Here is a 24633-nt window from a genome sequence, read left to right as displayed (position 1 = left end):
CAATGCCAAGCATCGCAGTCCTACTTCCCCTGCTGGCTACATGTAACCATTCACATCCGAGCATCAACAGCATCTCATCATTCGCATCGTAGGCTATGGACCCCGACGCTCCTACTCTCGAAGTTCCCTCCTCTCCGCCCATCTGGCGCTGGGTCATCGGCTTCCTCATGGTATTCACCTACCCAACTTCCAAGCTCTCCATTTCCGTACCACAAACTCACAAACCTCCAGGTCGGAGCCTGCTGGGGCTTAACAACACCCTTCATGCGCAAAGCCGCAGTCCTACGAGACGCTGCACCTAAGCCTTCCCGACCCTACCTCACGGACCCAAACGTGCCCTGGATAAAACGAAAGTTCTTTGGAATTGCTTACGCCGTGATTGATCTACTCAGGAGTCCAAGATATGCGATCCCACTGTTGTTGAACGTCACGGGTAGCATTTGGTTTTTCTTGTTGATAGGGCAGGCCGGTGAGTTTGTTGCCATTCACTTTCGTTCTGCCAAGACTTCGCTGGAATGCATCCTTTGCTGACCTTTGCGATACAGAACTGAGCTTGACAGTTCCCATCACAAACTCACTGGCATTCCTGTTCACTGTCTTAGGAGAATGGTGGGCAGATGGCAAAGTCATATCACGGGACACTTGGCTCGGAATGGGATTCGTGTTGGGAGGGATTGCGTTGTGTGTTCATTCAAAGACTTCATAGCAAGCCTCTATTTGCTGCGAGAAAGATTCTTCGCACGCTCTCCACCTGACTTCGTGTTCTTGATCTGCTGCTTGCTTTTTGCTCAGAACGCTTCAAAAATGGTTGCAACTCAGCCACAAGCTCTATTTTTACAGTTGCGTCGGCCCTGAGCTCGTCTCAAGCCCAAAATCGCAGTCATGTAGGCCGAGGAAGAACTTGTGTCGCAATGTCGCAATGTTACAAACGTGCTGCCTCATGCCAGTCTCAAATCTCAATGTCAATGTCCAAGTCGAGGCCGCCGATAACATCATCATCCATTGTCTTCTTCTTGAGAGCGCCAATCGGACCTTTGACGGCGCCGTTGAGCGGAATATCAGTGCGTCTCTTCGGTGTGCTAGTGCCATTCGTGGCCGGGGTGCCCGCTCGGCTGGTGGCAGGAGTGTCTTCGCCGAACAACTCCTTGTCTTGTGATGATCGTCTAGCTTTGGCCTTTGCGTGCACCTTTTCTCTCACTTCTGCCGTCTTTCTGTCATATGCTTCTTTGCGGGCCCTCTCGATCTTCTGTCGCTCCTTGATCAATGCCTGGCGGACTTCTTGCTGATTCTTGGCCCGATTTTGCCTGTTGAGAATGGCCAGACTCTCATGCTGCGCCATGGGTTTCGCAGGACTGGCCTGATCCTTAGCCTTGACCTTTGGTGCGATCTTCGTTCCTCCATTCGCAGCACCATTCTCGAGCGCCTGAAGTTCGTCGTCACATCTAGCAACCTCCTCTTCGTCCATATTTTGCTCAGCTTCAGCACGGCGTTTCTCGATGTCCTTGCGCTTCAGCTTGGCTTGGTGCACCGGATCGTATTTGAGCTGTATCGCCCGCTGCTTGGCAAATTTCTGATTCAACATCTCTTCTGTGAAGTGGAGATTGATGAGACCGTTGATATCGTCCAGCTTCTTAACCAGGAATCGTCGAGATGGCGGCTTCATGTTCTCCTTCTTCAGCGTGTCGACATAGCGACCATATTCAGACTCTGTGATGTGGCCGTCGGAGCAAGCTTGGAATGGCCAAGGCTTTTCAGAGCTGCCTTGGGCCACGATGGCATACTGATCGGTTGTGAAGGTCTTTCCAGCCGAGTTCTCCAACGTGTATGGCTTGCCCTCTATGACTTCCTTGATTTGGCACATGCGATACATCGTCTGGCCAGTCTCGCGATTCTGTCCGATGGCAACTCGTGCAAAGCAACCGCGGATGGCTTGCTCGAATCCTGGATAGAAGCAGACGCGAGCGAATGCGCTACGACCGATACGTGTGCGATCGAAGTCCTTGATTTCGGCCGCGGGATCGTCCTTGCGCTCTGGTTCGGCTGCCCATTCGACTTCGCTCTCACCATCGGCATCCCGGTCCGAGCCATGCGATGATGGCGATCTCTCGTCTTTGCGATCGTCTCGAGTGCTAGCCAGGCGATCTCGCTGCGCGCCCTTCTCCTCTCTTGCCTTCCGGTATGAGTCCAAAGCGACCTGCTTTTCCGTTTTCGGACGAGTAGTGCGCCTGTTGTTGTCCTCAAGATCTGCGGCAGCTGCCTTTCGCTTCTGCTTGCTGGCGGCTGTGCTAGCCAACGCCCTCTTAAGGAGCTGGTCTTGAGTGCGTCGTGTAACCTCTTCAGCGCGACTCGCCAGAAGCTCTTCTCGCTGAATTTCCGACAACCCGAGCACATAGGATTTGTCCTGTTCCGACTCGTACTTGCCCTCCAGCGGGTATAACGGCTTCATATCCTCGTCGTCCTCGCCAGGCGCATCCGCTTCGTCATCGTCGTGCTGAACCGATTCAGGTGACCCAGGCGTGAGCGAGCTACAAACCATTCAGTCAGCAAGGTCACCGGATCGCATGCCATCAATTATGCAGTGGGTAGCCATCGAGAGCGGCGAACGAAGGCCTGACAGTGCCAGAGGGGCACGGTTGGGACACTTACGCGACATCATCTTCGTCTTCGCTTGGTTGTCTGACCTTCCTTTTGCCCCGCTTGGCTCTCACTTTCTGTGCGACACCCTTCTTTCGCTCTGGTGCCTCCTCAACCTTCTCCACGCTCGGCTGCGGCTCTTCGGCGCCTGAAAGCTCATCGAGCTCAGCCTGTTCCAGTCGCTCAAAGTCGTCGACGCTACTCTCGTCACCGCTGTCATCGTCACCAACCAAGCCCAAAAGTTCCTCGTCCAAGTCGGCCATGATGTCGAGTTATAGAATCGAGTCTGCCGAAGGTGGACGAGTCACTGCCGCTAAGAGCGGGTGCAGAGAGATTCTTTGACCGTCGCCGCCGTTGGACAAAGCTGTCGCTGGTGCCGTTGGGTACGGTGCAGATCAAAGAACGACGGTCGGTTGGTTGTAAGCGTGATGTCGGCGCAGAAGAATGTTGTTCAGTAGTGATTCTTGGTGGTCGGGAGCAAGCCTGCAACTTTTCAAAGTGCGGCGGTGGGTGGTGAGAGAAAGGGCGAGTGTCTGTTGTAGATGGGTAGTAGTTGTGAATGGATGAAGTTGAGAGAGAGGTAGAGTCGCGGCGACGTACCAAAGAAGCCAAAAGCGACAAGCGACAATGGAGGAACGTGCCATCCCTGCATAAACTCTAAACCTATTGTAGTGGTTGCGGCTTCAATGACGACTTTCTTTCCCATTCACCTCATCTTCTTCTATCATCACATGCCGAGTCCATACTGCCATACAGGCTAATCCTGTGAAAACTGTACTGAATCCGCACACTGAGGGATCCTCACATGATGGGTACAGTATCACCCACATTGCCACTCAAGGCCCGCCTCACACCATTGGCCTTCCAGCTGCAAAGTCGCCGCGCCTTCAGGACGACATCCCGACTACGATTACAGGACGAAAAGCAACCGGAAACACTGGACAGAAAGCATGCGCCGCGAACCAAACCACTTACTGAAGCTCAAAAGAAATTTCTCGATTCCGCACTCCGAGTCAACCAGGCAGGCGAATTAGCAGCGACCTTGATTTATACCTCGCAAACTCCTCCGGTCATCAAAGCACATCCACACCTGCGACCGTTGATGAGACATATGTATGACCAGGAAGAAGGGCATTTCAAGAAATTCAACGAACTGCTTGCCAAACACCGCATACGACCGACTGCGATGTATCCCGTCTGGCATGCTGCTGCCACTGTCCTCGGTTGGGGGACAGGTGTGCTAGGTCGAGAAGCTGCGATGGCTTGTACTGAGGCGGTAGAGACAGAAATTGGGGACCATTATAACAGTCAAGTGCGAGAGCTATTGTCGTGGTTCAAGGACATGGAAGAAAGGGGAGAGGAGCCCGGGGAGGAGTTGAGAGAGTTGATCAAGGACATCAGACGGATACGAGATGAAGAATTGGAGCATCTGGATCATGCAGTCGAGAACGACGCGAAAGAGGCGAATCCATATGAGCTTTTGACTGGAGTCATCAGAGGTGGCTGTCGAGGCGCGATCTGGATAAGCGAGAAGATATGACAGTCGCAAAGCCAACGAGGCTCTTTGATGACAAGGGCCTTCACTTCAACAGGGATTGATTGCGGAGCCAGCGCACCCAATATCTCCCTCAACCTTTAAAACCAGACCCATGCTCGACGTAGCAGTATTGCAGTGTCGAACCACGCTACTCTACACGATACTTCTTGAACTGCCTTGTCGGAACATCCCTCGAGAACATGATGTCAAGTTCCTCGTACGTCCTTCCCTTCGTCTCCGGTATGCGAAAGTACGCCCAGACAAGCGCGATAGCCGAAAGACCTCCATAGAAGAATCCGATCTTGCCGCGCATGTCCGCCTGATCGGCATTCAGCATGTAGGGTATGGCCACCGTCATCCCGATCGCGAGAAGAGCTTGTGTAGCTGTGGCGACAGCGATCGTCTTACTGCGTACTTTCGTTGCGGAGACTTCACAGAGAATGACGAAGCACACGGGGCCGACAGAGAAGTCGTAGCAAAAGTTCCATACCAGCATGAGGCTCGACTGTGCCCATATAAGAGGCTTGTTCTCCTCATATCCAGGAATGCAATCCAGTATGCCAATGAGAATCATAAGAACGACCAGGAGAAGCAGCCCGAGGTTGTAAATCTGCCGTCTCCCGAAGCGCAAGAGCAGGAACCAGGAGAACAGTGTACCGAGGAATCCCAGCGCCAGAAACCCACAGCTCATGCCGAACGCGTCTCTTGTTGGCAGTCCCGCCAGCTCGAAGAAGTATGTCGCATACCCAACGAGATAAACTCCGGAAATTACTTGGATGCTGTAGACTCCGATCGCGATTTCTGTTCTGCGTAGATTGATCTTCTTGAAGCAGTCCCGATATGTGCTCCCAGCTTCCATTTCCAGCTCGAGTCTATCGGTCTCGATGATCATCGCCAAGGTAGGTCGGACATCAACCTTGTCGCTCGCTAGCCGCTTCAAAGCTTGTTCTGCTTCCGCGATACGATTCTTTCTTACGAGCCACCACGGACTCTCCGGAGCCAAAGGCCAGCCTATCAGAATGACAGCAGGCCATACCCATTGAGCAGCGAAAGGTGCTGAATATGCCCAGTGCGAGTCTAACTGGCTTGTTCCTGCGATCACTCCATTCGCGATCAGTTGTCCCATGACGAAGCACAAATTGACATAACTCGTCAAGAGACCTCTCAGCGCCACTGGACAGACCTCTGATGCATAAGCTGGAGCAATGACCGCGTATGTTCCCAGGATCAGTCCGCCTAGCAGTTCACCCACTAGCAGAACCGGAAGCGAACGAGCAAAGAATTGTATGAAGATGAATGCCGCAGTGAGGATCACGCAAACACCAAAGGTGCGTTTACGACCATACCATTCAAGCGGGTATGCGGCGGAGAAGGCTCCAACGACTTGTCCTATGGGATTGCCCATCGAGAGGCCGGTCTGCCAGGGTGCGGAAATTATGTAGCTGCCTTCGTAGAGGTAGCCGAAGTCACGTTGGAAGGCTGGAGTTGCGTAGAGGTTTCCGAGCAGTTGTGGATCGAAGGCTGTCATGAGGATCCCAAGGGAGAAGAAAACACTCCAGCCTGGGGACAAGGTATGACATTAGACACCCTCTCTCTACTAATATAGGGGACGTATGTCCTCACCTATCGCCTTCGGATATAGTTTTAGAGTTTCGGTGAAGGGGAGATTCTGCTCGTACTCGATCGCTTGACGTGCCTCGTCGCCTGCCACAGCACCTATCCTGATGCCGCCTTTGATGCTTGTGGCATGTTCTGCATCGTGGTCGGCCATGTTGTTTCGTGACAAAAGCGGCTCAGTCTCGACAGAATCGCCCTATGACCTACTGTCAGTAACACAAGAAGTACAAGCAACATCGTTGAATGGGCTTGGATGAGCTTACATGGTCATGAGGCGAGCGGCCAGACGAGGCCATAATTGGCAGCTGGTTTGTCACTCCATCGCCAGGTTATCGAGAGTGATAGCATTCGCCTATCATTGACAGCTATCCCCAGTCCGCAGATGTTCGGTATCTGGTATCAGAACCAATTGTGGAGATGTAAGGAAGTGGAAAGAGGCGAGGTGCACGAAGCTCGCGTCGCGTCGGCCGGGGCCATGCCCCGCGCTGTGATCAACTTTTGCGAAAACAATCACGTCGGCTGCCAACAAAACAGCCAATTCAACTATCAAAACTTCTGCGGATAAGCGAAAGATGAACTGGAACGAGACTTGAGACGAGAAGGATGTGATGTTTCGTGAAAGCGAGGCGATTGCACGCCTGATGAAAGTGCGAAGCTGATCCTCAGGAAAGGACGCGTTCCTTCTCACTAATCGACATCGACAAGAGGCACATCTCTATCACCAATAGGGCTCGAGGACACCATGGCAGAGCTCAGGCTCCGCCTGAGGATCGCTGGCCTCCCCGGCCGAAACGCCTTCGAAGCTGCATCTTGGTGGCATAGATCACTTCCGAAGCGATCTTCCGCGATAGCAACACGATCACCAAGACCACCAGAATGGACGTCCCTGCTACTGTGAACGACGCGAAGCCTCGTGAAGCTGCCCAGAAAGAATGCCAGTGTCGATTGTCAAGTCCTCCCACGGCCAAGGTTACCTGCATCGCATTGAGGACGACCGATGTAACAGCGAAGACGAAGAGCAGCGGAGCGTAGAAGGTCTCGAGGTAGTCTTTGTATCTGCCGTCCGTGTACCTGTAGTGCCATTTGCGGAGGAAAACCTTCACCAGCATATTGAGTCTTGAGAAGCGGAGCTCGCCATAATTCTGGTATCGTGGACTGACCATGCCTGGATCTGGATCCTCGAAATCGGCGATGAACTCATTGAAGCCCAACCAGTCTAGCTCTTCGGGTATCAACTGCAAATGCTCTGATTGTGCGAGACGAAAATCGCTTTCATGCCGGATGAGTAGCGCGTAAGATCTCAGGAATCCTCGCGCAGCTTTCGATATTGCGGCAGATTTTGGGTCACAGTGCGCTGAATTGAGTAGTCGCTCACGAAATTCACTGTCAAGCAAGTATCCCGGTAGTGGCTTGATATATATCGCGCGATGGTGCCAGACAAGATGGAGTCCCGGATCCTCCATGATCACAATTTCTCGCCCGCGAAGTCTCTGCTGATGGAGCGGAGTGATGTTCGTGCATGACGGCGTGGACATCAACCACAACCAGGGTGAAAGCTCATCGAGATCAGGAGTAAGAAGGTCGTCGGAAAGAAAGTGTACGGTATCAGTTTGCGTCCGGATTCTAGGATGTCCGGGTATGCCGCCAACGCCTTTCATGGAATCTGAGCTAATCGATCCATCGGACTTGATATGGCAGCCGCTGCCCTTCTCATCGGCATCCATTCTGGAACTTCGCCGTCTTCCTGTCGTGCCACGCCCAAGACCAGATGTGCATTTGCTGTGCAGTCGTCTGCTCTATAGAAGTACATCAGGGTCAAAAGACTGCGCAGCGCTCCTAGATAATGCGAGGCGCAGTCAGTGCGGCCTCAACAGCTACAGAGTTCCAGTACGGTTTCACGCAGGACTGCGCAGCAAAGCTTCTCCTTGGAAGGAGCACGCCACACCTTGGCACGCTGCCCATGTGACCGACCGAACATCAAGAGGTGGCATTTCACAGTTCGAAAGTTACGAGCTCCAGAATCCATCGCCTTTCACACGCAATCTTCGGGTACGCCGCGCAGCAGTCAACGCAACGTGGCTCGACAGCTATGGGTGCCAACGGATCATGGGGATTGAAAATCTGGAGCGGTGAGCGAGACGTTGATCGACCGGGGCCCGAGAACGACATCGAAGTCGAGTATGTTATGATCATGCCTATGAACGGACTAGAATTGACACAGGCAGCATAATACTTGTGCAGGGACTTGCCTCTGATCCAATCTGGGCTTGGCGTAGCCAGAAGCCACGTCCTGCTCGAGAAAGAGCTGCAAGACAAACGTCAGGGTCGGCGAGTCTCCACGCTTTGGTAGATGACAGATACTGCTTCTGGCCGCGAGATTTACTCCCGATGGACATCCCTCGTGCTCGCATCTGTACGTACGCATACCATTCTCAACACCAGAGTGCCCAATTCACTACAAACATTAGCGAATGTGGCAATCAAATGCTATACTACTTGAGCGTGAAACGCGATACTGGTCGAGTGAGTTCGCTTTGAACTTGTGCGACTTCCTCGCTGAGATCATTCTAGGCTCGAAGGCGGCCCATCATATTCGTTGGACACAGTTTTGGCGGTTTGGTAATACAATCAGTATCACAATCTTTCATGTTCCACACTTTGGCAAGTGCTTTTCGACTAATTTGTATACAGGCTCTGGCCACCGCTAGAAGTGATGGTCGTTTTCACGGAATTGCCGAATGCTGTGTTGGCATAATATTTCTCGGCACACCATTTCGAGGCACACCCTTTGCTGGTCTTCTGGACTTCTTCAACAGAGGTCGACGCAACAAGCAGCCTGTAATTGAAGCATTGAAGCCGGACAGCAAGGAGCTGCAAGACCTACAGCAGCGATTCCGGGCCTCTCTCAGGCCAAACTCTCCTCGCATCGTCTGCTATTATGAAAGTTGAAGACCATAGTCTGTAATAAGCCTCCATCGTAACACTCGTCGCGCTGCTGATCATAGTGTAGCTGGTCTCGCAAGAGTCTGCATGCCTGCCTGGTGCGTTGCACGTGGCCATGCACGCAGATCACAGAGGCATGAACAAATTTTCCGGATCTGACGACCCAAATTACATTCAACTTCGCCTTGAACTAAACGTTATGTGCGGCAGGGCGCTTGAATTTCTGGCCCAGCAACGCCGAATAGATCCCGTCACTGGTGTGGGGATCCCTACCCGTCCTCACGATCAACCTCAAGCGACTTCTTCGAAGCCTACACCTCAGCCTTCATCTTCTCAATCTCTGCCGAGTCCGACGCACCCGTTGCCTGCCCTATTCCGACGTGATCTGGAGGACGACGAAGCATCAATGGAGGACCACGAAGCAGAGCGACATCGATATGACTCAGACAGCATTTTTCTAGAGGTGGATGCAAGTTCTCTTACCGAATTTGTCACCCAATTTCGCTACCTTCTGAGGCAGCCTGCCCCGAGCATGATACCCACATATCATCTGGGTCTCTTAGAAGAAATGGCAAAAATCGCGCGAGTCTTCTATACTCGTTGTCCTCTCTTGTTCTCGATGAGCACTCGAGAATGCATCAGGTACGGCAGTGACGTCAGTCACGGTGTCGACAACAATCCGGGCTTAGGCACAATATGTTCAAGCAAAGATATTCGACAGGTCATCAGCGTCACTACTGCTTTCTTCAATGCATTGGTACGGGCTTCTCAGGCGCGCCCGTGACTTTCGCTGACACCATTGCAGGATTCAAGAGTGTTGACCAAAGGCGACGTTCGTGCCATCGTTCGACAGCGATTCCTCCAGATGATGATCTTGTTGCTGTCAATGCTGAGCGAAGCTGACGCGTTCCACATATCATCCTTGCTCCGGAACACCTATAAAATGAGGACGTATAGAGCGGATCTGGAAATCTTGTTCCTGAGGACAATACCACTGTCTGCGGTCAATCCAAAGGTTTTCCTGTTCTACTCGGTATCTGCTGTGGTTGGCCAATCCCTACCGGATTTAGTCGGGCACAAAGCCTACTGGGAGTATTTGCTACAGGAGCTAGCGAAACAAGGTTATTTGCTGCCGGTGAACTTCATCGAGCTTCGCGGTGACACACAGACCTGGCTACCAACGTGGCCGAACGAAGGGCATCGCTCAAACGGTGTATTTGGGAGGCTACAGTTGCACGGTGAAGAGCCGAGAGGGTTTAACGAGACTCTGCCCTTCATTGTGGAAGGCCCCGACTATCCTGATGACTATGTATCCAGGAAAAACCTTGATGTGTGGTATGATTACGAAGTGGACTTCAAAACAGAATGGATGTTTCTATTCATGTATTCGCAGAGGGACACTGTGGTCACGGCGGGCTGGTTGTGTAGCCAGGCCGTGGTGAAACTTCAGGCTTCGGGAATCACACTAGTGCTCAGTCCACTGAAGCCCGCGCTACCATCCTCGCTGGACGAAGAAATTGATGTGGGAGATATAGTGCTACTCTGCGGCAGATATATCATCATTATTGCCCGGAGCGAACGAGTCCCGCCTGTTACATGGGAGGGGCTGGACACGTTCGAAATGCTCAACTGGATGGAGATCCAGAGTGTCTCACAAGGAGATCACCAAGGAGACCATCAAGGAGCACCCGAACGACACCTCACCGTCATCCTGTGACCATCGTTCAAATTTGGAGCTGGTCGTGCGCATGGCAGCACCTACTCAGCTTCATTGCGACCGCCACATTCTTGAATCATTGGGAATGGAGCTCTAATTGTGGCATTCGTCGCGGCAGGCATTCTTGTCATTACGTAGGTAGGGCCTGCCTTCTGAGAATCCTGGAGAAGTGAGGACCAGGATCTGCAGCCTGTAGACCCAGGCACGGTAGGGAAGCCTGCAAGAACAGAAAGTCCGAGTGACGCTGTCCGGCCACGAGAAGGACTTCCCCGAATTTGGCATGATGAAAAACAACCGATGGCAAACCAGCAGAGGATGTCCGTGCCAAGCCTCGTGATGACGTCCGGACCAACGCTGTTTCGACCACGCTTCACCGCGCAGATTCGTTTCATTCTCGAAAGCACAAGCAATATTTCGTGCATGGCCATGATGCCAAGCGAATCAAGAGCAGCGCAGCAGCACGGTACCTGTCGAGGACAATGTAGACCTCCAAGTACTTCCGCCAACCTGGAAGCCCTCTCGATTCGTGTGCAGGGCTTGTACGTTCAGCAGATGCGGCCGAACATGAAGAAGAGTGGAAACGAGAGCCATGCAACCATGCTCCCAATATACCACATCTGCGCTCGGGAAGCGCAAAAGAACTTCCCAGGGGATCCAATCAAAAGCAAGCGAATCTCGGAGCGTACCATGTATTGCCTGATCCCACGTGGGCAGCGTACTGCAGCGCGAGAAAGTCATTGTAGCTGAGCGGCTGCACGCTGCGTTGGGCCGAGCGGTACAAGAGACCTGACGCGATATTCTGGCAGTTGTTCCACGCGCACAGATGAGTATGCTTCGTCCGAGCCTTACTACCCTTCCTTGGTCGGAATTGATAGCTGACGTCGATAGTGATGCCTGTTCTGCAAAGATTGATCGACCTCATACGACGCCTGGCAACTTTTACGACCTTACTATAGCAGATTTGACTCCAGATACGCGCGTGCACTAATACCTCAGACAATAACATCCTTCTCTGTCGAGTGGTGCGTGTGCACTCGCTTCGCGTTTCCGGGCATTTTCCATTTATCTTCGCTGGGAGAAAGAGGCGTGGTTTGCATTGAGCCACCAATGTTGCGTCGTCGAGCCTCGAGCCCTGCTAGAGGCATGGCTTGGGATCTTTGACGCCGATTCTTATAGCGTAGCCAATGGAGGGGTGCTGAACCTGGTCGCTTTCACTGCCGCCGCGGTTGTTCTTCTCAGTCTGACTGTTGAGGGGCTTAATGGCTAAACACATCGCCGGGAAAGTCAACGTTACGGCCGGGGAAAGGACTTTGATATCATTATTCGTCCAAGAGAGATTATCAGGTGTGCAGCGCAAACCAAGGCTGCCGAACGCTTGAGGCAAAGCGTCGTCGGGCGCTGGATACGCTGATCCTGAGCGCGCAGTGAATGGACACCGACCCGCACTACATTGTGTTGCCATACTTCGTCGCTGTAACCATCACTCATCGAATACCACCTGATGAGTGACCCTCGGAGGCACAACGCACGGGTGGCCAGGACAGGGAGCAGGGGTCCATGCCAGCAGCACACAGGGCTGAAACCCAGCCTGCCATGCAGCCTCGGACGATGGACACTGACATGGGTGCCGCGTGCCCCAATGTTGCCTCAACTCACTGGCGGCAGGACGTGAGCTGGGGTACATCCTTCACATACAGCGGACCTTTCATACCCGGCAGTGGCGACAGCCTCCAGTGTGATGGTGCGGCCGCTCCAGGGTCATTCGGAGACTGTGGCTGGACGCATGAATTGGATCCTGATGTCGATTAGGACTGGCTGAACGCAGATTTGCCACCGAACGCTGGCTGACTTCGGCCCTGTTGTTCTACGTGCGTTCTCCCGCAGAACAGTCTTGCATGTGCAATGCGGCTTCCGCCGGGTTTTGGATCTGACCCATGCCTGCCGGGGTCGCAGCGCACTCGGTGCTTTCGTGCTGCTGACACTCATCTTACTGCGCTCGCTATCAATTGCATTTCTCTCAGGCTGGCGCGATTTCGTGACAACAAATCCGCTACACCGGCGATGTTCAAATTTGCATGATCAATGAACCAGATGAATGCAGCAAGGAAAGAATGAGGAACCGTTGAGCGCAGCATGTCATCAGCCAAGCAGCACTCCCAAGCATAAAATAGTGGTGCCTACAGGATCTGGTAGAACCGGCGACTTGTTCTGCTGCAGTGTTCGATACATGGTTCGACGCATGGCTAGCGGTGATGAAATGAATGCGTGCATGTGCCGTGCAAGTCCGCGTCTATCATCATCGAGCCCCAACCTTCGGCGGATGAACGTAGCGAGCGGCAACAGAAAAATATTGTCATGTTGCCTATGGTCAACGAAGTTACCAGGGTTGGAGACACTATGGCTCTAAATGTGGGACTATGAGCTTAAATGCCAAGAGCACGTGTACTCGATTACTGGACGACGCTCGCTCTTCAGATCTGCTGAAGCTTGAGATTCTTGGCACCACGCTCGTCGGACTTCTTCTTCTGGCGTTTGGCCCGTTTGTGAAGGAAGGGTACTTCGCCTCCTCGTGGCGAAGAAGCATCGAAGCTCATCAAGACCCAGCATTGACGCTTTCGAGCGACAAGCTCCGAAAAATATCTCTCAGCATGAAGATTCTTGCAGCTTGGCTACCAGCACAGCAGCGCCAAGAAATCACGACTAGCCCCATGCTTTACGCATTCTGTGGGAATATAGGACAACACGCCGAAGGCACGGTCGTATGTTCCGAAAGATTCGCCTTCTCCGATGTTAGTGTGAAGAATCAGGCTTATGGAGGAGCACATTGCCTACACGTGGGATCTCTCAACCAGACAACCTGAGCCCGTGCTCCATACATGCGAGACATGCTAGCATACCAGGATTAGCTGGCCCTGCGAACCAAATCTATTACGAGGAGCGCCAAGATGTTCTAGCGACGGGGGCATGGGCCAGTAGCTTCGGTCTGCTGCCCCGGGATGCCCACGCCTGAAGCATGATCACTCTTGTCGCTCTTGGCTCCGCGCATTCGTGCCGGTGGCCACCTCTCATATAACTGACCAGCAGCCGCCGCACTGATCTACTCTGTTCTTCACGACCAGTTCACTTGTCAACCCGGAACTGCAGATCACAGGATATTTGGTCGTCAAGATGGTGTTGCACGTACGTTCCCGACACGATTGGCGTCCAGGAGGGGGTTTAGTGATCTGACACCGTGTACAGGAGTACACCTACATCTTTGCCATTGGCACGTTCTTTGCGTTGCTTGAGGCATACAACAATGGTGCCAACGATGTCGCCAACGCCTGGGCTACGAGTGTCTCGTCCCGCTCCGTCACATACCAGCAGGCCATGATTCTGTGTCTGATATTCGAAATGACCGGTGCCTTAGCTGTCGGTGCCCGAACTGCTTCCACGATCAAGAACGGTATCATTCCCATCGAGGCTTTCCAAGGAAATGCTGGAGTGCAATTGCTTGCATTTGCTTGTGCGGCCGCTGGTGCTGCTACATGGGTTATGTGGTGTACCCGACACTCGGCTCACGTTTCTTCCACTTACTCGCTCGTGTCTTCGATCGCTGGTGTTGGTGTCGCAGCTGTCGGAGCCAGCGATGTTCAGGTATGTAGCCTGACCTCGAGATAATGGAAGGACTCCACTGACACCCTGCACAGTGGGGATGGAGCGGTGGCTCTGGACTGGGCGCCATTTTCGCTGGTCTGGTCATGGCACCAGTCGCCTCTGGAATCTTTGGCGCTATCATTTTCAGCTTGATCAAGTACCTGGTGCACGTGCGCACGAACCCAGTTCCATGGGCTGTCTGGTCCTCGCCGTTCTTCTTCTTGATCGCAGGTACCGTTTGCACGCTCTCTATCGTCTACAAGGGATCTCCTCGTCTTGGTCTTACAGACAAGCCTGCCTAGTAAGTCATCAAACGCGCTCAATCGCCAATTATCAGTCTTGCTAACCTCGTCATAGCTGGATTGCCGGTGTCACTCTCGGTGCTGGTTTCGCTCTGTGCCTCCTCTCCGCTCTGTTTTTCGTACCATACACCCACTGCAAGGTCGTGAAGAAGGACTACACTCTCCGCCTCATCGACATCTTCAAGGGACCAGCTCTCTTCTGGCGTGAGGCTCCTCCCGATGCAGTAGAGGCCAAGGTGCCAAACTACGCGGTCCTCCAACACGATGGCGAGGTTGCCCCACCAAGTCAGCAAAAGAAGAGCGAGAGCGACAACGAAGACAACTTCACTGCCGAGACATTGGTTGAGAAGAACGGTGTCACCACCAGCGGAGCGTCTACCGATAGCATCGAGCCTCACCAACGACAAGCCGCCGCGAAGGGTGTTGCTCTTGAGGCTTTGGAGCCAACACCTCAGCAAGCACAGGAAATCTACAAGCAGCAACTCATCGAAGCACGAAGGAAGCACCACGCCACTCTCCGAACGAAGAAGGGACCTCTGGGCTGGGCAATGGTAAGTCAAATCCTCTCCCATACCATGAAGAACCGAAACTGACTTTCTACCAGCGCCGCCTCCACAACAACCCCCCCGGCGCCGGCTCCATCTACGAACTCCACAACATGAAAGCCCTCGCCAACCGCCTCCCCGCCATGGTCGTCGTCGCCTTCACCTACGGTCTCTACTACGACATCCACGCCGCCCAACTCGGAATCCTCGGAACCCCCGAAGGAAAACGCATGGACCGCGTCTACAACCACGCCCCCAAATACACCAACGAAGTCGAATACCTCTACTCGTTCGTCCAAATTATTACAGCTTGCACTGCATCTTTTGCGCACGGAGCGAATGATGTGGGAAACGCTGTCGGTGTCTGGGCCGCTATGTACTCCGCCTGGAATACTGGTGAGACGGTCGGCGCGAAGGCTGATGTGCCATTGTGGCAAATCGCTGTGATTGCTTTGACGATTTGTATTGGTTTCATTACCTACGGTTACAATATTATGCGTGTGATGGGTAACAAGTAAGTCTCTCCTCCCACGCAGAAATGTGGTGAAGAAGAAAAAGAAGAAGAGGTTGCTAACAATGTTGTTTTCGCAGGATCACCTACCACTCCCCCTCCCGAGGCTCATCCATGGAAATGGGCGCAGCAATCACCATTCTCATTTTCTCGCAATACAAACTCCCCGTTTCGACATCGATGTGCATCACAGGTGCTACTGTTGGTGTCGGGTTGTGTAATGGAACTTTCAAGGCTGTGAATTGGCAGCGTGTGGGACTTTTGTTCTTTTCTTGGGTTATGACTATTCCGATTGGTAAGTTCTCCCACACTCCGCTGATTTGAACTCCGAGAGGAGGAATTAGTGCATTTACTGACTACGTTTCATAGCTGGTCTGATCGGTGGTCTCACTATGGGAATTCTGCTGAATACTCCGGGATACAACAAGGTCAACTGAAGGGCTTGATTGAAGCCTTGTGATGAAAGAGTGATAGAATAGATTGTACACCAGTCAGCGCAGTTTCATGTATGAACAAAAGTTCTCCTCAAAAGGCACGAGCATACTGTCCTGTCTCTTCCATTACACATCTTTCGTTCGAAGATTTGATATCACAATAGTCAGCGTAATCAGGGTCTTCAGACGCAGTACGCAATGTACAGAAGAAGCATCATAAGATGTTCAAGAATCTCTTGTGTGCTTCGCCACGATATGACCCTTGTTTACTGCTTATGATCTTATATCTCTTGTCAATCTTGTCATCAACTCCAAGACTTTCTTCCGCTGCGCTCCATGCTTGGCTCGCATCACCAGGACGTCGAAGCGAAAATGCATCGGAGTGGAGTTATCATGCAAACGGCCCTGCAGTGGAACACAGTTTTACAGCGGGAAGTAGGCACACGCGACTTCAGCGTCAATGCCAAGGATCAAAATGAGAGGGAACGTGAAGTCGTGTTTGTTTTTGTAGCAGCCCGTTGTTCTCGGTGCTGGGGTTGTAATCTATGTAAAGTTCAAAGGTTGGATCGAGAACAACCGACTAAATATAGGAGACTGCTATGAAAAGACGAAGGGATCACTCAAGCCTGTTGGATCTTCATGATCCAAGGCGAGGTCCAGCCGCTGAAACGCAACATAATCGCACAAACACTTTTAACAAACGCCAGAAAATCCTTCTTTCTCTTCTATTCCTTCCCTTTTAGACCAGAGTAGCCAATCGCAACGGTGCATGAGCCAAAGGATACAACAGCCACTTTGCCAAAATTTGGTTCTGCGTCAAAGAGACCTGGTTGTCGACCTCTTTGCCTTCGTGAGAGCGAGGTTCCATCACTCTGCGCACAATACTTGGCAACCGCGTTCTCTTTTCTGCCATCTCAGACGAGAGGTAGAACGAGTAGGCGGCGAAGCAAGCGAGAGCAGGTGAGAAGAAAGCTCCAGCAGAAAGCAAAGCACTGGCGAGACAAAGTCCCACAAGCAGCATGATCGCCGTGGCAGTGAAGTTGCGGCCAAGATGATCCTTGACTTTGAAGTAATCGCGCAGTCGGTCTCCCTGCGGGATCTTGGTCTCTGCTGCTCTGCCATATAGGTCCGTTCTACCGTGGTGATCACGGTAGCGCATGTGGTCACTCGCTCTTGCAAGTTCGGTCGAAGTGGTAGACGACGTACCGACGATGTAGGCGGGAGTGGCGGCGATGGAAGGTGTTCGGCCGGAGTTGTTTGCAGCAGCGTGAGAGTCTCTGGGTTGAAGCCTTGGGTACGCACCGCCGTCGGCGTGAGCTGCGAGAGGCGCATTCTCGTTGTTGACGGCGGTGGAAGTATGGCGGTGGTTCTGGTTTGTTCCAGATTTGCGAGGACGACGGCGAAGCATGTACAGCTCTGTTGATATGCTGCCGAGATTCGCGATTCCTTGGCCAAGTGTTGGTTGCGTTCTGCCTTGTAGTTGTAGTACAGGCTTGTTGCTTGTGTTGGCTTCGCCATTTGTTTGCGAAATCGCGGGCAGGTGACGTTCCCTTTCTTTCGACTTTTGATCCGACGAGAAGAGCGATATCGTCTCGTGATTTTGCGCGACGGACGACGCATGGGGCCTTCCTTGGGGTAGAGCTGCGGATCCGATGCGGATTCCACCCGATTGAGACACGGAGGTAGATGTCTGTAATCTGAGCTCTGGGGCAACAGCGCGAGAGGGTGGGCGTCGCTGTAGTCCTTCGCGATTCGTCACAATCGCGTGCCGGTTGGTCTGCAGACTGGATGCAGCGTAGTGCTCCGGACTGCCAGCGCCTACACCAAGCTGGTGCTCACTGGTATTTCTCAGCACAATAGCCGCATGTTGCATGGAGACTGCTGGGCGTTGTGACTGCTGACCGCCTTGCAAGCCAGTCAGATTCGCGAACGCTCGAAGGGCTCTCGTCGTGCCTATCAGCCTCAATGTGGTTTGCGCCAGCGTCGGTGGTTTCAAGCGTGGTGCCTCGAGTGCTCCATTCGCTTCTGCCAAGCGGTATAGTTCACGACCAGCGGCTTTGTGGACATGTGAAGTGTGCGTTGGCTGCGTGTTCTGCTGGCCAGAGCGTACACTTTCGCGCATTGTGCCAAATCCTCCGTTGTTGTGATTGGCGTCTCGTTCTCCATCTTGCTGTGGTATACCATTGTGATGTTGACCTATTTCAAGCAAGATGGTCTTTTGAGCTTCAGCCCCGTGAGAGACCCGCATGCTCAAGCGGCGTGGTTGTTGTTGTGATCCAGGTTGTGAAGACCTGTGCCTACTATCCTGCGGAGGACTCAATTCTGCAAAGAACTGTCCAAATTCTCCCGTGCCACCAGGAACCTGCTGCGGCGGGCTCTGGGGCTGGAAGTGAGTGGAGCTAGAATGTTCTATGCCGCCAGAAGATCGGTGTTCTGATTGTGCCAGGATGGGCGAGAAATAGTCATGTGGCTGGAAGTGTGGTCCAGGCTGCTCGAAATGTAGCAGATTGTCGACAGTGAATTCTGGAGTAAAGGAATCGTCGAACATTGGGAAGTCGTCGAATGTCTGGAAAGAGCTCATGTCCAGATCAGTGGTGAAATCGAAGCCCTCAGCGGCCGCAAATTGATTCGCAGCGGCCATGTTGAGCTTATCGCTGGTCTGCTGAGCAGGCTTGCTCGATTTGTGCGATACTGGCTTCGCAATCTTTGCGACGGACTTCGCAGTTGAGATCTCCTCCATCTGTGACTGGTTGTGAGGGCACTTGCGCTTCCTCTTGGCGCACTTGTCGCAGGCCTTGACGATTCGGCGTTTGCGGTACTCTGCCTTCTCGGCGTCGGTCATTTTCCGGCGCACTCTCTGCTTTGGCTGTGCTTCAGCGGACAAGCTGAAGACACCGGTCATCTGCTCGAGTGATGGTGGAGTGGTCTTGCTGGAAGTGGCCGCAGAAGCTTGGCGCGCAAGCTGTGGAGTCTGTGCCTGAGGAGAGTTCGCAAAGGATGTTGGCGTGGGAAGGTCAAGGAGGTCTGGGCTGCTGAATACCGACGCAGAGCCAGAAGACGACATGGAAGGCCAAGTTGGGGCATTGTCCATGGTCATTGCTGGGGAAGCCTGGAGCTGCTCGTCTTGGCGCTCCTCGAGCAGGAACTGAATGATGGCATCCCGCATGCGCTCAGAATGGGTCTTGAGATGAGGGAAGGCGATTCGCAGAGCATCGAACAGCTCGTCAGAGCCCTTTGGAGGGAAGAAGAGCAAAGCCGAGGTGGGGTCGAAAGGCTCTCCTGGCTGCAGGTCGCGGTAGACGACATAGGTTGGGGTGACGTCGAATGGGGTGTCGGTTGGCAGCGCCATGAGGAAGGGATTCGGTGCTACAACTTGATGGATATGGGATTGAATTTTGATTATTTTCGGGTGGTCGCGGTGGTGAAGTGGTTGTCGCGGCGGCAGTGGGTGGTATGGAGTGGTGCCGACGGGCTGGGCGACTCGCGAGACGGAGTTCAGCTGTTCAGGCCGCCTCGACGTCGTCGTGGTGTCGTGGGAGACTTGGACGGGGGATATTCCTCTCACCTGGGGAGTGTGTAGAGAAATCTAAACCTCAGGACGAGGAAAGCGGCATTGAAGAAGCAGGCAGGCATGCTACGGAGCGCTGGCGGCCGCGTGCCTCAGCCTCCGCAGAAGTCGAAGTGCGGTGTCCCAAATGGTGCGCCGCCAATCCTACGCCGCTAACTAATTCTGCGCCGTGATTGGTTGCTGGTGAAAGTCAGCATATGACTCCGACCAGCAAGCCAGGCTGTGCAGACGACAAGTGCGTCGGTATGCGCGCCGTCATCGTCAATGGTCAATGGCAGTAGCGGGAGATCTCGTCCTAAGGCTATGAAATGTTTCGGCGAGCCATGCTGCAACCGACACGAACATTGCAGCATGCAGCATGTCCTCTGCCACACGCACTGTCCACGACGACCATGCTCACCAGGAATGCTGCATCATACCCGATGAGGATGCAGATGGCGTGGTTGAATGGCAGCAGCGGTAGCGATGCTTGGCTTTCCCGTGTCTGCGGGGAACTCATGATGGGACTTGCTACTCGACACATCTTCTGCTGGCGCTATCCATCTGGACAGGAGCTGCCAAACGACTCTCGCGCTCGAGCAGGACAGCGGCGGCAGCAGACTGAAGTGTGCTGCTGTAAGCGCCGCTTCCATGATTTTGGCGTCAGCGGACTCCTCTAAGCGCCCTGCATGAGTGGAGACGTCCAATGGGAGCTCCAAGGCAGCTGTAGCACTGCAGCAACACCCAGGCCGCGAGCCTGCGGCCAAGGTGTGCTGCGGCTGCTCAAGAGTAGGTCGTTACTGTCGAGATCCTTTCTTTCTCACATCTCCTCTCTGTTCCTACTACCAGACAGACTGCACCAGCTTCCTGAAGCATATCACCATCTCAGAATCCACGCAGAATTACGATACCGCAGCTCCTGGCGAGCAAGACCAAGCACGTAGTAAAAGACGGAAGAAAGAGCTATAGGAAAGCGAAATACCGAACGCGTCAAGACAGGCAACAGAAGCAAGGATGGCGTCAGGACAAACATACTTCCCTCGTACGCGGTTGCTCCAATTCAACAACGACAGCATCTATGTTGGCTAACACGGCGATGAAGCCCCTCCTCCTGGCGGCGAGTCCACAGGTGAGACAGTTGGTAAAGACTATCCTTCTGCACGCCGCTGACATGGTCTTCCAGGTCAACAGCAGCAACACTTCGCTCCTCCTCCATCGTCGAACGAGACACATTACCCTCCACCACCCCAGCAACAGCAACAACACTTCGCCCCACCTCCGTCCTTCGCACCGCCACCTGCCGTATCCCCAGTCTCTCCACAACCGCAACGAGAGAGTCCGCAGCTCACTCAATCGAACGAAAAGTCCCTCCCATACTACCCTGCACCCCCCTCCGAATCCCAAAAAGAGCCCGAAGCACAAATCGCCCCCCTCGCCAGCCCCCGCCAAACCTCCTTCAACCGCCAATCCACCGTCCCCGGCGGCGCCCCTCCCCCCGGCCAATTCCAAGGCGCAGCCGCCACAATCGACGACGTCGGGACCTTCAACGGCGGCAGCTACCGCATCTCCCACCGCGACACCAACACCATCGTCACAATCCAACTCGCCATGGGCTGTCCCATCCAAGTCAAACCCGGCGCAATGATCGCCATGTCCCCCACCATAACCGTAAAAGGAAATGTCCAATTCAGCATGAAAAAACTCCTCGCCCGCGGGCATATGTCGCATTCGACATTTACTGGTCCCGGGGAATTGTTGTTGGGTCCGGCGAGTTTGGGGGATATAACGAATATTAGGTTGAGTGGGAATGGAGAGACGTGGATGTTGGGGAAGGATGCGTTTTTGGCTTGTACGCAGGGTGTGACGAAAGATTACGTCTCGCAAGCGTTGAGTAAGGCTTTCTTTTCTGGTGAGGGATTGTTTGTGTATAAAATGGGTGGAACGGGGATTTGTTGGATTGAGAGTATGGGGGCTATTATACGGAAAGATGTGAGTATACCCATTCCCTGCTTCATCTCCCCATCCAACACTTCATGCGACTAACATCTTCCTTCTTTTCTTCAATAGCTCCGCGAAGGCGAAAAATACATCATCGACAACGGCCACCTCGTCGCATGGAATTGCAGCTACGTCATGGAACGTGTCGCGAGCGGCGGAATTATCAGTAATATGAGTGCCGGCGAAGGTCTGGTCTGTAAATTTTCGGGACCTGGAACAGTGTTCATGCAAACGAGGAGTCCGACGGCTTTTGCGCAGTATATGGCTGCGCATGGAGGGGCGGCGTAGAACAGGTCGATGAGGGGAAGATCGTAGATGGGTGAGGCACGTCGAGGGAAGAAAGGACCGGAGAAGGTCTGGACACGGGATAAGATTGTTGTGATATTCGTTGATTCGTGCTGGATGGAATGTGCATGGCAGGCAAAGAGGCGTTTCGGATGAGATTAATGTGATACCAAGAATATGGCAAATACCGTTGTTCAAATCTGCCCCAAGAGCACTCAAATACGCGCGGCAACTTTCGTTTTCGAAGCTGCAGGGGACAATCCGAGACAAGTTTCGTCCTCAATCGTACAAGGCGTCTGCCTGTATTTATCTGTAAAAAAGGAAAGCTGCCAAAGCATTGCAGTTACCTACAATCTAGCGATTTATTCCTCTTCCTCCATCTCCTCCTCCAGCATTGTCCCTACGTGTCTCCTCATTGTGAACTCATCAGTACAGGGTTTGCACAACCTGTACATGCCACCACGGGGCTTGGTATAAAATTGGGAATGCGGCTTGGACTTTCTGCACCTGGAGCAGCGGCGCAGTTGATTCTGCTGCTGCTGCTGCTGCTGCTGCTGCTGTGGAATTGCAGAATCCTTTTTTTGGGAGAATTTGCCGCTGTGCTGTTGAAGAATTCTCATGCAGAACATCCTGCTGCTGTGCAGTGGAAGAATCCTCTCTCGGGACCTCCTGATTCTATGTTGGAGTCATGGAATTCAATGTCATGGGTGCTGTATGTGACCTGGGCAATGCTGGGGTCTGGAGTTGATTCGGTGTGCCGTTGTAGTCAAGATAGCCTGGCAATGGCATGCGTGGGGCAGAGGGATGGTTCGACTCGCCAGATAGAGTGCCGCCCCATGCAGGCACTCCAGCTGGTCCTTGGTAGGACGCTGGAAGGTGATATGATGGCGAGGGAGTGGGTTGAGGCCGTGCCTCTGCTGGTATATAGTGACGGAATCTATCCGCGTGTGCCAAGGTTCCCGTCGATAGAGGATAATCCAATGTTGTGGGCGTTTGCGTTGCCGGTCCTGCGGGCGCGCTCGTTGTGTGCATGCCGTGCGTTGGTGGAGCGGCCGCAAAGTTCGTCGGATGTTGGGCTGAAGCCGTAACAGGTACAGATGTTGTGTTAAGAAAACCTGCAGCATCACTCTACGATGCCTTTTGGTTGCGAGCGAGCCACAGACCGACGCTCTCGCGTGCCAGTTCAGAGCCCCAGACACCGTCTCTGCCACCGCGGCGGAACTCTTCGTTGGTTGCGTCTTCGCCTCCGCCGCGAGTGGCTTCGGCCAAAATCACCTCCAGGTCGCGTTGCTGGCTACTAATCCATCGCTTAACGAATGATGTTGGGTCCTTGGCCAGGTTGTTGTAGAACTTGCGCTTGGCATTAGTCTGATGAATCTTCTGCACGAGCAATGCGAGATCATCGTCAATCTTAACAATACTCTGCAAATCGTTAAGATGTGTCTTCGACGTGTGGAAGCGCGTGAGTTGGTGTCCCAGTGGATTCGGCAGTGGCACACGGATGTCGTAGACTGTCGGCTGACATGGTTTCAGGTTGGGCTTAGACTCGCTGTCCTCGTCTTGTAGGAAGGCAGAAGGTGAGTTGGGGTCTTTGGTGCCAGTAATGTATGGCTTGTCCACTCGGATAGTGTACTTGAGCTGGATCGGCGGGAGCGGCTGCATGTGGTGCAGCAGAAGATCCGGCACGTACGGGAAGTACACAGTCTCTTGCTTAAAGATCTGTATTGTGGTTAGCAAATTGTGTGCAGTATATCCGGATAGTCGTACCTTTTGCAACGCCGCATCGCAGATAATTTTTCTCTTATCATCATCCTCCTGCAGTCCCATCGCACGACAGTATTCCCAGATGCCCTGCACAGCACCAGCGCGGTCTTCTTCATCTGTGTCCAAGATCTCAGCGAGCTCAGGACTCAGCTTGTAGCGCTCGCTCTTCTCATCGCGCGTCAAATTAATGGTGATATTGATGTTCTCGTCGGCTTTACGCGTGAACTCTATCTGGTCGAAATTGTTTTCACGATCGGTAGGATCAAGCGGCTGGCCGGGAGTCATTTGCTTCTTGCGCCATTCAATCTGGCTGTATCCATCCGGATTCAAATTCGGATTGCGATCGAAGTCGATAGTGATGGCTTTGAAGAATGTGCTCAGCCTGGGTCGGTGTCCAGCGGGTGGCTTGTCTGCCTCGTCCTCATCCGGGTCTTCCTTCAGTCGGCCCTCGATCTTCAATTTGAAGGTTGCCTGGTTCTCTCCCAGCTCAAACATGCCATCTTCGTTCGCGTTGCCCTCCTCCATTATCTGCCACGGCTGTCCTTCGGCTGTATTGGAAATCCAGATACGTATCGTGCCTTCCCGGCGCGTCCATCGTCTCTGCAGATTGTCGCTGATATCTAGTCGCTTGCGCATCATGATCGCGTCAAGCCTCTTCTCAGCATCGCGCAGCTTCTTGTAGCGCTCCACGCCATCTCCTACCACGGCCTCGCTGACTTCGTCGGGTATTTCGCGGTCGGTTGGTTTTCTCGCCTGCCGTCGCGCAAGGTCTTGGCGACGAAGCGCTTCGAGATGTTGCTGCTGTAGTTGCGCCTGGGTCATCTGCTGCTGTTGTGGGTGTGCTTGTGGTGGTGCGACCATAGGACCTGCATTGCGCCAGGTGCGCTCGAGGTCAGCAAAGCTAATCTTGCGACGATGCGCGCGCGCCTGTTCCATGACCGACTCCCTTTCGCGCGTAGTACGAGCGCACTGCGACAGACGTGTGCGCGAGAGTGGGAAAGTGTAGAGTTTGCTTACCAGGCCCTCGTCTCGCCTGCTGCGGACTGCGATTATACCGGTAGTTGGCCTGCATTTTCGCCGATCTGCCAAGGCGAGCTGGCTTTCAGCCTCGATGATCACGGAACTCTGATGTCGATGGACGAGCGACGGTGATGATGGAAAAG

General features: G+C 53.4%; 10 protein-coding genes across 10 annotated transcripts; 5 read left to right on the top strand and 5 right to left on the bottom strand.

The window, feature by feature from the left end:
• Window positions 1-95: 95 nt before the first annotated feature.
• On the top strand, window positions 96-706 carry RHO25_008308 (uncharacterized protein; the record flags this gene model as incomplete). Its single annotated transcript, XM_023600446.2, has 3 exons — window positions 96-170; window positions 232-469; window positions 546-706. 3 exons carry the CDS (start codon window positions 96-98, stop codon window positions 704-706), a joined length of 474 nt encoding a protein of 157 aa, XP_023449539.1.
• Window positions 707-949: 243 nt separating this feature from the next.
• On the bottom strand, window positions 950-2897 carry RHO25_008307 (uncharacterized protein; the record flags this gene model as incomplete). Its single annotated transcript, XM_023600445.2, has 2 exons — window positions 950-2525; window positions 2647-2897. 2 exons carry the CDS (start codon window positions 2895-2897, stop codon window positions 950-952), a joined length of 1827 nt encoding a protein of 608 aa, XP_023449540.1.
• A 542-nt stretch (window positions 2898-3439) lies between these two features.
• Window positions 3440-4174, top strand: RHO25_008306 (uncharacterized protein; the record flags this gene model as incomplete). Its single annotated transcript, XM_023600444.2, has 1 exon — window positions 3440-4174. One exon carries the CDS (start codon window positions 3440-3442, stop codon window positions 4172-4174), a length of 735 nt encoding a protein of 244 aa, XP_023449368.1.
• A 145-nt stretch (window positions 4175-4319) lies between these two features.
• Window positions 4320-6084, bottom strand: RHO25_008305 (uncharacterized protein; the record flags this gene model as incomplete). Its single annotated transcript, XM_023600443.2, has 3 exons — window positions 4320-5731; window positions 5795-5984; window positions 6052-6084. 3 exons carry the CDS (start codon window positions 6082-6084, stop codon window positions 4320-4322), a joined length of 1635 nt encoding a protein of 544 aa, XP_023449369.2.
• A 456-nt stretch (window positions 6085-6540) lies between these two features.
• On the bottom strand, window positions 6541-7512 carry RHO25_008304 (uncharacterized protein; the record flags this gene model as incomplete). The annotated part of the gene is made up of 1 exon (XM_023600442.1): window positions 6541-7512. The coding sequence occupies one exon, from the start codon at window positions 7510-7512 to the stop codon at window positions 6541-6543; it is 972 nt and encodes a 323-aa protein (XP_023449366.1).
• A 365-nt stretch (window positions 7513-7877) lies between these two features.
• On the top strand, window positions 7878-10448 carry RHO25_008303 (uncharacterized protein; the record flags this gene model as incomplete). Its single annotated transcript, XM_023600441.1, has 6 exons — window positions 7878-7966; window positions 8014-8311; window positions 8360-8407; window positions 8480-8716; window positions 8799-9488; window positions 9537-10448. 6 exons carry the CDS (start codon window positions 7878-7880, stop codon window positions 10446-10448), a joined length of 2274 nt encoding a protein of 757 aa, XP_023449367.1.
• A 3168-nt stretch (window positions 10449-13616) lies between these two features.
• On the top strand, window positions 13617-15879 carry RHO25_008302 (uncharacterized protein; the record flags this gene model as incomplete). The annotated part of the gene is made up of 7 exons (XM_023600440.2): window positions 13617-13628; window positions 13689-14084; window positions 14138-14385; window positions 14442-14937; window positions 14991-15445; window positions 15523-15737; window positions 15812-15879. 7 exons carry the CDS (start codon window positions 13617-13619, stop codon window positions 15877-15879), a joined length of 1890 nt encoding a protein of 629 aa, XP_023449364.1.
• Window positions 15880-16615: 736 nt separating this feature from the next.
• On the bottom strand, window positions 16616-19225 carry RHO25_008301 (uncharacterized protein; the record flags this gene model as incomplete). The annotated part of the gene is made up of 1 exon (XM_023600439.2): window positions 16616-19225. The coding sequence occupies one exon, from the start codon at window positions 19223-19225 to the stop codon at window positions 16616-16618; it is 2610 nt and encodes an 869-aa protein (XP_023449365.1).
• A 1212-nt stretch (window positions 19226-20437) lies between these two features.
• On the top strand, window positions 20438-21709 carry RHO25_008300 (uncharacterized protein; the record flags this gene model as incomplete). Its single annotated transcript, XM_023600438.2, has 4 exons — window positions 20438-20465; window positions 20526-20552; window positions 20607-21412; window positions 21491-21709. 4 exons carry the CDS (start codon window positions 20438-20440, stop codon window positions 21707-21709), a joined length of 1080 nt encoding a protein of 359 aa, XP_023449362.1.
• A 1125-nt stretch (window positions 21710-22834) lies between these two features.
• On the bottom strand, window positions 22835-24542 carry RHO25_008299 (uncharacterized protein; the record flags this gene model as incomplete). Its single annotated transcript, XM_023600437.2, has 3 exons — window positions 22835-23425; window positions 23474-24336; window positions 24488-24542. 3 exons carry the CDS (start codon window positions 24540-24542, stop codon window positions 22835-22837), a joined length of 1509 nt encoding a protein of 502 aa, XP_023449689.1.
• Between the last annotated feature and the right edge of the window lie 91 nt (window positions 24543-24633).

Source organism: Cercospora beticola, chromosome 5 (assembly GCF_033473495.1).
Source record: "Cercospora beticola chromosome 5, complete sequence".
Classification (NCBI taxonomy): Eukaryota; Fungi; Ascomycota; class Dothideomycetes; order Mycosphaerellales; family Mycosphaerellaceae; genus Cercospora; species Cercospora beticola.
The sequence above is the reverse complement of the archived record's forward strand: the minus strand, read 5'-3'. Positions and strand labels throughout refer to the sequence as shown.